Source organism: Bison bison, unplaced genomic scaffold (assembly GCF_000754665.1).
Source record: "Bison bison bison isolate TAMUID 2011002044 unplaced genomic scaffold, Bison_UMD1.0 scf7180017864152, whole genome shotgun sequence".
In the NCBI taxonomy this organism is placed as follows: Eukaryota; Metazoa; Chordata; class Mammalia; order Artiodactyla; family Bovidae; genus Bison; species Bison bison.
This window is the reverse complement of record NW_011494724.1, coordinates 1,429,438-1,441,672: the sequence shown is the minus strand read 5'-3', so window position 1 is coordinate 1,441,672 and position 12,235 is coordinate 1,429,438. Positions and strand designations below refer to the sequence as shown.

The 12,235-nt window shown below is 41.2% G+C and overlaps 1 protein-coding gene across 1 annotated transcript in view; it reads right to left on the bottom strand.

Moving 5' to 3' along the window:
- Positions 1-997: 997 nt before the first annotated feature.
- Positions 998-12,235, bottom strand: part of LOC104989318 (small conductance calcium-activated potassium channel protein 2-like) — a 44,469-nt gene continuing 33,231 nt past the window's right edge. Inside the window, 1 exon segment of the mRNA XM_010840951.1 lies at positions 998-1,570. Coding sequence (XP_010839253.1) covers positions 1,148-1,570 — 423 coding nt within the window. The 3' untranslated portion in view covers positions 998-1,147.

The window sequence follows — 12,235 nt, the reverse complement described above, 5'->3', positions numbered from 1 at the left end:
CATGCATCGGAGAAGGAAATGGCACCCCACTCCAGTGTTCTTGCCTGGAGAATCCCAGGGACGGGGGAGCCTGGTGGGCTGCCATCTATGGGGTCGCACAGAGTCGGACACAACTGAAGCGACTTAGCAGCAGCAGCAGCAGTGTAAGCAATATCATTTGGAACTTTGGAAAGTAGTTAACAAAGAAATGGCTAAATGAATTTAAAGTGATTGCTTCTGGAAAGAAGAAATGGGGGAGGAGTGTTCTGGGCTTGTTATTTTCGCAACAGTTTTCATACAGATATTTTTCTTTGTTAAACTATTTGTACATATGTGTATGTACATTTTAGTTTCTTTCAAAAGCTAAATTTAAAAATACCTAGTTACTACAAACACCAACATCCCAATATTTAATAGTTCTATAAACTTCTAAGTCCTTGCTATATGTCTATTGCTAATTTCAACTGGAATTTTCTTCACCAAGGTCACAATAGATTCCCTCTCCAGTTCCTCCCATTTACGTAACAAGTCTATTTTTGCTTGTTTGTTAAATGGCAAGGTTAATATTGCAGATGCTCTAACTGATGAACCCAGACTCGCCAAGCAGTTCTGAGACTGCATCTAGCTCTGCACTACCAGAGCTCTTCAGACAATATATCAAATACACATGGACCCTTCTCACTAACTGCTGAGAGTTCAATAAAACCCAGTATACACCTATAGGCCCCTTATCTATAATCACGTGAACAGTGTTAAAAGTAGGCACTGAATCAGCAAAGCACTTTGAGGTATCCCCACTTGTCTCAGCAATAATCAACACTATAACCAAAGAGGCACCAAAGGACTCAGTATTACCATTAGACAAGCATTTCTGATAGGAGTCTCCTACACAATGGGAAGGTCTCCAAGTTTTGATTATAAAGGCAGCAAAAGGCAGCCCTCTACTGAAAACTGGTCAGATTAGAAAGAAAAATACATAATCATCAAGACATTGCTGTATGCAAAGTATCTTAAGAAAAGTTCTTTCTCATTCATTTAAAATAAGCTCATGATAGAACCCCACATTTTCAAGCATAAGTCTCTGCATGTTTCTGGTCTAAAATGTGTTCTTTCTCCCACTTTTAAGGACACTATAAGGCAAATTATGTTCTCAGGAAAAGAAACAAACTTACCTTTCACAAGCTCGGACAGTCCATGCGGCAATTATCCATAATGAGATACTAAAAACCAAGAGTACAGTTCCTGGGCATATAGTCATTAAAGTCTTCATAACAAAACGCGTATTGAAGTTTATCTTATTAAGTGCTCCAATGCTTCTAGAGGAGGCATCAGTGAAAAGTTTGCTATGTAAAAGCATGACTCTGGCAATCAGATAGAGTCTTAAGAACATTGGTATAGATAAAATAATATCCACATCAGCGGTGGTGGTGGATGGGGCATAGGAGAAGGCAAGCCGGGCCGTCCATGTGAACGTATAATTCCCAGGTATGGGATGAATAGCACACACCAGTATTTCCAAGCAGATGAAGAAAATACGCTCATAAGTCATGGCTATTCTCCAGTCATCTGCTCCATTGTCCACCATGAACAACTGAAAAAATAAAGTAGAAAATCAGCTTCAGTATGGCATGAATGGTCCACAAGGGTTAGTGCAGATTTTTAAAATACATCACAGATGACTTTAAGCAATCATGGCGAGCGCTAGGTCTTAACTTCTAAATGCTAGTAGCCAGGTACACTATTTTAAGAAAATGGCATTGGCACAGAAGAACTTTATTTTGTAAAAATTAAGATTACAAACTCACTATACAGGAGCTGAAGCTATTTTGGAGTCTGTGCTCCTGTATAATCATGTCAGTGATATCATTTAAAAATAAGGGACTGGGGCCTATCAGTAATGTACCCCCCCCCCACCGCCCCCCACCTTAGATGAAGTCAGAAAGACTTGTAACAAGCTGTTCTTCTCCTTGAGGATCTGGATTGAAACCTTGCGCAATTCTAGCCATATTCTCAGTGAAATTTATTTACAGTGCCTGGGCAATTGGGTATACCCTCTAATGCAATAATACAGGAGCATTCTTACAGATAATCTTATTTTTGGCTTCTGAAAGAAAATCACAAGGGACCACAGACAAATGTGGCAAAAACGTTTCTCCCAGCTTCCTTGCTACTGCTCTATATTTTACCTCGTTCTTTCTGCTCTCCCGAAGCCTTCCCTTGGATTATTAATTTGTTTTCCATCTTTCTTTCTATAATAAAGTTTCCTTTCCCCTACTTCTGTCATTCCTCACTCCACAATGAACGAAAACAAAGAAAAGAAAGAAAAAGAAGATAGACGATAAAAGGAACAGAAAAGAATGTTTCCTGTCTTCCCTGGCTGTTCAGTAAACAAGTCCCCCAGGCTCTAGATCACAAACAGCCAGAGGCATCATTTCTGACTGTCACAGTGACTTGTGAAGGCTACTGGCATTTACAGCCAGGAAGCCAGCGGTGCCAAGCTCGCTGTAGTTCTGAGAGTCCCACGCACAAAACAGACCTGTCTGCCCAGAATGCCAACAGTGCTCTCCCACTGAGAGAGATGACATATTCTTTGCCTTTTGGTAGGTAGCCAATTTCTGTAGAAAGCATGAGATGAAAGCAACCCAAGTGAGAACAGTGCGTTCTCAGGTAAGTGAGTTGCAAAGGAAGTTGGCTGAGCAGATCTTCAGGGTGATTGGATTCTATGACCTCTGCTCCTCTGGAGTCAAAATAGTCATCTCCGCACCACTTGCATGCTAAGTTGCTTCAGTCGAGTCCGACTCTTTGCAATCCTATGACCTGTAGCCCGCCAGGCCCCTCTGTCCATAGAATTCTCCAGGCAAGAATAGTGGAATGGGTTGCCAAGTTCTCCTCCTCCACCCAGCACTTAGATGGTAACAAATTCCCATTCTAAGTTAATTGCCTGTAGGTCACAGCTACTGCCCATTCTGTTGTTCAAACACTGCCATCAGTGCTACTTGCAAGGACAGGAATTTGAGGACCAAATGATCACTTCTTTCTGGTACTTCAAAAAAGTTGGAGAATAAGCAGGATCTCTTATCAAATTTTCAACAAATTATGGCAACATATGGTTTTCTGTATGCCTTTATCATTAACTTTCTACCTAGGGAACTCAGAGGGTTTGATAAATAAATGCTAAAAATTAGAAATGCTAAAAAGTTAAAATTAGACTTTCCAGTTTCCAAGAAAGAAACAGATCATAAATAAAGCCATTAAGTTGGCGACAGAAATATTCTTATGCATTTCAATAATAAAGATATACAAAAGATTGTATAGATATAATGGTAGAAGCCTTCTAAACTGTTTATCAGTGAGTATTTACAGGATACTCTCTAACTCTTCAGAACCCAAAATCTCTTAAGATGCTTATGCCCAAAAGGATGTCTTCCTCCAACTAGCTCCTTTGAGAGGCTCTATACGTTTAGAGACGCTATCACTACTCTTGGTAAAGTGCTATCAAGGGCCAGTGTAAGTCACGTAAGAAAAACAATACTGTTATTTAAGTCTACATTTCCATTTCTACTGAAAATGATATTACCCAGTTTGTCTCCTTTCTTCACCAAACATGGTTCTGAACGACTTGGAAACAAATCAAATCCACCCGCAAAAGGAGTCATAAGCACCAAGACACCGGATAGACAGACGCTGTGCTACAGATTCTCAGCACGATTCCAAGACAGGCTTTCCCCACTCCCTTCTGGGCAATAGCAGCATCAGTGCAGAATGAGTGCCTTCTGAGGTGAGCCGTAAAGTGATGTATAATGCTGACGTTACTTCCCGGCTCCTATTTCTCCCGATCCTCCCCCATCACTCCCAGAGCACTTGGTCCCCTGACCTCACGCAGGCTACCCCCTCTTTCCAGGCCTTCCCATCGCCCTCCCTGCTCACTTCCCTAAGGAAGCTGGTTCAATCCTTCCTTCCCAGCACTGCAGCCACCGTGCCGCCGGAGTCCTCAGCAGCCTTTTCCCTCCTGTTCCGGTGGGCCTGCCCAGGTAACTTTCCATCGGGTCGTGCAGGTGGGCTGGGCCCACCACAGGCACATGCCTTCAGTGCCAGCTGCACCCTCAGCGTCTCTGCCATCATCCCCCGACCCCTACAGCTTCTGCTCCAGACAGGAGTCTTTTCCCTGCAGAGCCAACTTTGTTCCAGTCAGTACAGTTGCCCTCAGTATCAGAAATACCTCCATTTTATACTTCAGCCACAAGCTCACCTACATCTCCTCCTTTTCTCCTTATTTGCACTCTCTTCTGTTCTACCTATTTACAGCAGTGTTCCACCGAAATCCAGTTCCCCTCCAGTTCCTGTGCTTTCTCCCTCTCAGCAGACGATACAAGCATGTTCAAATCCCCGCCGTTCATTAAAATCAGAGCAACACAAACAAGGGCTTCCCTGGTGGCTCAGACGGTAAAGCAATGCGAGAGACCCGGGTTCGATCCCTGGGTCGGGAAGATTCCCCTGGAGAAGGAAATGGCAACCCACTCCAGTTGCCTGGAAAATTCCATGGACAGAGGAGCCTTGTAGGCTACAGTCCACGGGGTCACAAAGAGTCGGACACGACTGAATGGCTTCACTTCACTTCAACACAGAGTCCCCGCTGGCTCTGTGTCTGCCCTAAGCAGTCTTCATTTTCTCACTTTTCTTTCAGCCCCAACACCTCCCTGGGGCTTTCATCCTCATCACCCATCACTCCACCAATACAGCTCTGCCTAAGGGTCAGTCAAAACACCTTCATTATGAACTCTAGTTCTTCCAACTTAACCTTTATCTCACTTGATCTGATATTAATCATTTATTCCTTTCTAAAAAAGATCTCTTGGCTTGTGTGACATTGCTTTTTTAAAAAAATTGCTGCCATTCTGAAGAATATATCTCATTTTCCTGAAAAAAAAAAAAAAAAAGCCCTTTCCCCTTACAACCATTCACGAGCCCCTTCTCTAGTAAGCTTCATCTCTGACTCTTCTTTCTGTACTTTCCAGGAGGACCTCTTCCATGCCTTTTACCTCTACAACCAGATATCTCCTACTGGAAGCCATCATCCATCCTCCAGTGACCTCCTGAAAATGGAAATTATATAATCCTATTGCTATCAAGATTAAAACCATTCCAAGCCACCTTCCTCCTATCAATTCAGCAATCTGGTTTTGCCTATCTCTTCAAACTCATTGCCTATTTCTCCTCTTACATTTCCCTCTGGTTGCAGATTTCAGAACACACTACCATTTCTTTGTCCATTCTGTCTTACGGAAAGTCTTTCCACCGAGCAAATTCTTATTCCTTTGAGACCAAACTCCATAGTCTCACCTTCCTTAGGACACCGTCCAGGCTGAGACAAATCTGCAAGTCTCCCCCTTTTGTTCCATCGTGATCTCTTTGTGCGCCCCTTATAGCTGCCACCACAGAGGACAATAAGGATTTCTTTGTCAGACTGTCACTCTACTCGTCTGCGAGGCTCCATATCTATCTGGTAAAGAATTATAAACACTTGGAAAATGAACTGCCTTGCTGTTTCTCAGTTAATATTGATTACTCTAATCACTAGACAGGTCCTAATGCTAACTGAGCATGCTCAAGGGAGATGAGAATACTAATACTGAACACAAGTGAAATAAATCTGATATTTTCCAAATTTGTAGAGAACACACCCTATTAAATGCTAAGTCATTGCAGCAGCATAATTCTGCAATTTGACAGCATGTTCAATAATGTCCCCAGAGAAACTTTCTATAGTGTAGTTGCTTTTTACCATCAGGGGTTTAATCAACACCTGAAATTATTTTAATTCTTGGTTTTATCATAGTACATACTTCAGTGCTAAAGAAAGAAATATTTCCTTCTACTCTTCACTTACCCCCCCCCATCCGTAATAGCTGCTTGTTCCTTTGTTTTTTTTCATTTATTCACTAAATATTCAGTGTACTGAATACTCAGTATGTGCCAGGCATTCTGCCACGTATTAGCCACAAGGTAGGATTTGTAGCAGACAGAGTCTGCCCCATGGAACTAACTTTCACCAAGAAAGAAAAACAAAATCAAAGAAGCAGATGTAAAGCAATTTACTAAAGTAATTATGTCTGTGTATATCGCCATGAAGGAAACAAACAAGAGATGAATAGAGAACGATAAATTGGAGGTGACCGCACGCTTGGTCATCAGGGAAGTCATCTTGAGAAGTAGCATTTAAGGCAACATCTGCAAGAAGAGAAGAGCCAGTCATATAAACTGCCAGAAGAAGAACATTCCAGCAGAAGAGATAGCACATGTAAAGGCCATAGGCTACAAAAGCTTAGCATGCCTAAGGAAATGTAAGAAAACCAGAGTGGCAGGTCAAGGGGCAGAGAGACAGGAGATGAGTTTGAAGAGACAAGGGTGGAAAGACATGTGGGACCTTGACGACCGTAGTGTCAAGATCGGATTTCAGTCCAAGGGCACTGAATCTGCTGGAGAGTGTTACGCAAGGAACGACGCGATGTGATTTACAGGTTAAACCAGAGTTTACAAGGGAGGACACTAGTTAGGAAGTTCTATTGCATCTGATGGTAGGTAGTATCCCCCTGACCTGGACCAGGATCAGTGAGGGTTGCCATGGAAATGAATACAGTGGGTGCACTAGAGAAATATTTTGGAGATCTAGCTAGAACTTGCTGATGGGCTGAATGTGGGAGTCATTCAAAAAAAGAGAATCAGAGATGACCGAGCTTCTACTCTGACAAACACAGTTGATGTTGGTGCCACGTCCTGAGTACAGTGGGCTGGACACGGGGAGCAGGGGAGGTTCCGTTTTGGCCACTGCCATTTGAGTATAGATGCCAAGTAGGCAGCAGGATTGCAAGCCACTCAGAGGCGAACTCTGGACTATTGAAATAAATTTGGAAGGCATCAGTATTTAGGTAGTTTTATGAGATCAAAAGAAAAATTAGAGGAAATGAAGAGGACAGGACACAGGGCCAAGTCCTGAGGAACCCCAAATGTGGAGGGCAGCCGGAAAGCCAAGCCTGTCTGTGAAGCAGGAAGAAAAGAAAGTATTTTTAGAGTCAAGGGTGAGGGCTGTCAATTAGAAACTGTCAAATAATATTTACCAGGTTCAGAGCTATGATAAGGCACCCAATATTCTACCCAGAATAAGAAAACACTCTAAATTTTCATCAAGTGACTCCAGGTCAAGAATGAAAATCCAACTGTAAAAATATTCCCATTATATTCAATATGACCCATATAATACATAGACGATCTCCTTTAAGCTAACTTGTGGGGGAGTTAGAGTAGTCAAAATGACAGCTATTAAACCATCTCCATATTCATTTTTCATTTTGATGTTGATCAAAGAAGAAAGATTCTGGGGCCTAAAGCATGACGATTTCATCTGCTTTAACTCTGGAGCTGTGGTTAATGGTCTTTGCCAGAGTAAAGTAACTTGTAGGCATAACAGGACATGCTCTCCAAATATATCCCATCACAAGCTTTCCATTTGCTCAGATATCCAACACACAATCTACTTCAAGCTCATTTCCAAGATGACCTGGTAGCAAGAGTCAGCAGCAAAAAGAGAGTGGCACAGGCCCGTTACATGATCAGGTCACGTGCTGGCACAAGGCCCTCAGCTTAGCCAGCTGAGGAGAGTGAGGGACTGAGCGGCAGTGCCTCAGCCACCTTCTAATTGGAGAATAACTGCTTACAATGTCGTGTTAGTTTCTGCTGTGCAATGAACTTAATGAGCTATATATATATCCCCCCCTCCCCTTGAACCTCCCCTACCCCTCCAACCCATCCCTCTAGGTTGTCAGAGAGCACTGAACTGAGCTCCCTGTGCCACATAGCTTCCCACAAGTTATCTATTTGCACATGGCACTGTATATATGTCAATCCTACTCTCTCAATTCTTCAGAAAAACAAATATTATGTATTAACACGTGTGTATGAAATCTAGAAAGATGGTACAGATGAGCCTGTGTGCAGGGCAGGAACAGAGATGCAGATACAGAGAACAGACTTGTGCACACAGAGGGGGAAGGGGAGCCGCCTTCAACACGTGCTCTTTCTCTTCAGTGAGGTGAAAGCTCTCTGGTCTGATCTCGGGACAGTGTCTTATATATCAAGTTTCCTTTCCAGTAGAGAATTCACAGCAGTGTTCAGCACAGAAGTGGTGCATGAAAATCATTCTGAATAAAATAAGTTTAGGCATGTATTTGTTAAAAAAGTAAGTATAGGTAGAATAACCAACCAAACAAACAAAAAACCTCTGAAAAGGAAGAGAAAGATGGAGAAGCAGTTCTGATAGATTATTAAACAAGTTAATGATTGAAACCATGTGGTACTGGGACACAAACTCACTGATAGGCCAATGGGACAGTACAGAAGACTAGACCAAATAGACCCAACATACCAGGAAATTCACAGTATTATAAGGCAGACCATCAAGTCAGTGAGGAAAACACAGTTTATTAAAAAATGATTTGGGGACAACTAAATAGCCGACTAGAGAAACATAAAGTTGAATGGATGCTTCACACCAAATATATCAAGAAAAATTCCAGGTGGATGAAAGATTTAGATATAAAAATGAAACTAAACTACTAACATAATAGAAGAAATCATGTAAGAATTATTTTGCAAGCTCACTAAAAGGAAGGCCTTTTAAATTATTTATTCACTTTTTATAGATGTATTGAATTACAATATTGTGTTAGTTTTAGGTATAAGAAAAGTGATCTGGTTATACATGTATATGTATTTTCTTTTTCATATTGTTCTTTATTATGGTAAGGAAAGCCTTTTAACTGTGACAAAAACACCAGAGTCTTAAAATATTGATACATTTTTTAATTGACTACACTAATTTTTTGCTTTCTGCACCTGGCCAAAACTATAATAAAGAGAATAAAAAAGACAAACACCATAACTATTACCACAAAAAAAACCTAATTTCCCTAATTGTGTAAAATTTCCTTTAATGCCTTATGAAAGAGATGAGCAGACTAACAGAAAAATAAACAAATGATAAAAAGAGAAAGTCATGGAAAAGGAAATAGAAATAGTTCTTAAACCTATAAAAAAAAAAGCTCAACTTCAATCATAAGGGGAAAATATGATACCATATTTTGGACCTGTCATACTGCACAATATCTAAAAGTTTTATAACTCACTATACTAATGAAGGTGTGGAGAAATAGGAACGCTTATACACTGTGGGTGGAAGTGTAAATCAGTACAACTCCAGGGAGGGCAATTTATCAGGTTATAAATGTACATGTTCTTTGACAGTGCAATTTCATTTTCTTAGATGAAGTCTGTCCTACTGACATATTTACATATGTGAGAATAAACATGTATGGATATTTTTATAGCATAGATTGTATATTAGCAAAAGACTAGAAATAATCTCAATATCCACTAAAATGGAAAAGGGTTAAACAAACTAGAGATTTCCACAAAATGGATCAGTAGGCTGTTTAGAAAAGATGATAAAATTGTTATATATTATTCAAGGAAATGGTCTATTAAGTCACTCAGTTGAACAACAACAATAAAAGCATTCTATATGCTATTTGTGTAGCTTTGTAAATAGGAGAACATATATTCATATTTGTATGTGCAAAAAATATCTGAAAGAATATTCTAGAACTTACTGATAAATGTTGCTTAGTGGAGGTAAACTGAGTGGCTAGGGATGAGAAATGGAAGGGAGACTTTCAGTTACACATTTTAAAAAATATTCTTATTGTGGAATCATGTGAATGAAAAAGTTAATGCAAGTTAATTAATAACAAAAATAAGGAAATGACTGAAGAAGAGAGGAAGGGGAAATGAGAATGACTGAGTTCATTAGACTTTCAATTGCAACCCTAACAAATAGTTTATATGTACAAACCCGATAAACTAGAAAGCAGTAACTGACATTCAAATGATAATCTACAGACATGAAACGCACTGAACACAATTTACACTGAAACTGTTCTGCTTACCAAGGCAAAACCTTGAACCATTACATTACATAACTGTTTTCAACAACATGAACAAAAAATAAATAAGACTCTTTGGTTAACCTTTAAACCAAATATTCAATAAGACCAAGTTCTGCTGTTCACTCAGATACTGAATGCTTCTGCTTGTAAGGGTCTATGGATACAAAGATTCAAAAGCCTCTTGGTGTTCAATAAGGAAGTGAAATATAAATGAATAATTACTGTGCTGGTGAAAATTTCCAAAAGAGAGGCATGAAGAAGACACAGAGAAAAATAAAGAGGAGGCTCCAACATAAACTAGTACCTGGTACCTCCCCCTTCTTTCCCTTCCATTGCCTGGACTCTTCATATAACTCAGGACTAAGAACTTCCAAGCTGAGTTCTTGGATATCAAGGGGATAGTGGCCCAAAGGAAAATGCACAAAATGTGTTCATGCAAAAAAGAGAGTCCTTAGTCAGAAAACAACTTTTGGATAAAATAAAGTGAAAAGTCACTAAAGAGGTAAGACAATAATGAGGATCTCCTTATTAAGGCATCAGGCTTCCCTGGTACAGAATCCACCTGCAACGCAGGAGACCCTGGTTCGATTGCTGGGTCGGGAAGATCCCCTGGAGAAGTGATAGGCTACCCACTCCAGTATTCATGGGCTTCCCTGGTGGCTCAGACAATATAGAATCCGCCTGCAATGTGAGAGATCTGGGTTTGATCCCTAGGTTGGGAAGATCCCCTGGAGGAGGCCATGGCAACCCACTCCAGTATTCTTGCCTAAAGAATCCCCGAGGACAGACGAGCCTGACAGGCTGTAGTCAATGGGGTTGCAAAGAGTTGGACACAACTAAGCAACTAAGCACAGCACAGTACAAGACAAAATCAACGAAGAATTCAGACCACAGCTCCCTGCCACAGACTAGGTCAAAGAACAAACAGGTGAAGGGAGAAGATGTCAGTGGTGTCACTGAGATTCCTGCCAAGACCCTCAGTCCAGGACTGGAGCAAAACCAGAAAAGCTATGTTTAGAATTCATATTCTGGGTTCATTGCTGAGCAAAACTGGGAAGATTTCCTTATCACCCACTCTGGAGCCTTTCTTGCTTTTGGAGCCTCTTGCCCACCCCGGCAGTCCCGTGCACTCATGCTGTCCTGAGAGCTTTCTGCATCCAGGAAAGAGGATTTCCAAACTGCTGCACTAAAATATTAATCAATGAATTGCTAACTCTTCCCTGGGGAAAGAGCGTAAAGAACTGGACTGGAATGTAGGAAAGCCAGGCTCAGCTTCCAGATGGTCTAACTTGTTACAGGACCTTAGGAAGTCATGTGAACTTCATGGACCTATTTCTTCTGTCATCTGTAAAATGGAGATAATGCTATTTGCTGTCTCTGAAAGTAGCTGTAATGATGAAATAAACAGTCAGCATACATTAGGGCCAACACTGTGCCACTTCCTTCCCTCTTTTCTCTTTTCCATTTCCATTACAGAAATGTCCACTTTCCCAGACTCTTTTGCAGGTACATGTAGCCATGTGATATAGTCATGACCAGACATCATAAGCAGGGGCACTCGCTAGAATGTCTTTGCTTTTTTGGATAAAAATGATATCTTACTGGCACAGGATGCTTCATTCCCTTCCTCTGACCCTAAAAAGAGGTGATGTTGAGGTCTGCAGAAGTTATCTTATGATCATAAGAAAAAGGTGAAAAGAATCACAGTTGTGCCATCCCTGACATCTGGAGCCACTGAGTCAGCAAGCACTGACTCCATATGCTTAACCCACTATTAGTTGAGTTTTTTGTTAAGCAGCTAAAAGTATGTCTACATTTAATTTAATATACCTTCAACTGCTATGTAGGCTTCCTAGGTTGCTCAATGGTAAAGAATCTGCCTGTCAATGCAGGAGACGCAGGTTCGGTTTATGGGTCGGATCCCCTGAAGTAGGAAATGGCCACCTTTCCAGTATTTATTCTTGTCTGGAAAATCCCATGGACAGAGGAGCCTGGCTGGCTACAGTCCAAAGACTCTTTGGGGGTCACAAAGAGTCAAACACAACTGAGCGACTGAGCACATACACGCTATGTACATGTCTATAAAAATAGGTCTTTCCTCGTAGCTCATTTGGTAAAGAATCTGCCTGCAATGCAGGAGACCTGGGTTCGATCCCTGGGTCAGGAAGATCCCCTGGAGAAGGAAATGACAATCCACTCCAGTGGAGAATCCCATGGACAGAGGAGCCTGGCAGGTTATAGTCCATGGGGTCGCAAGA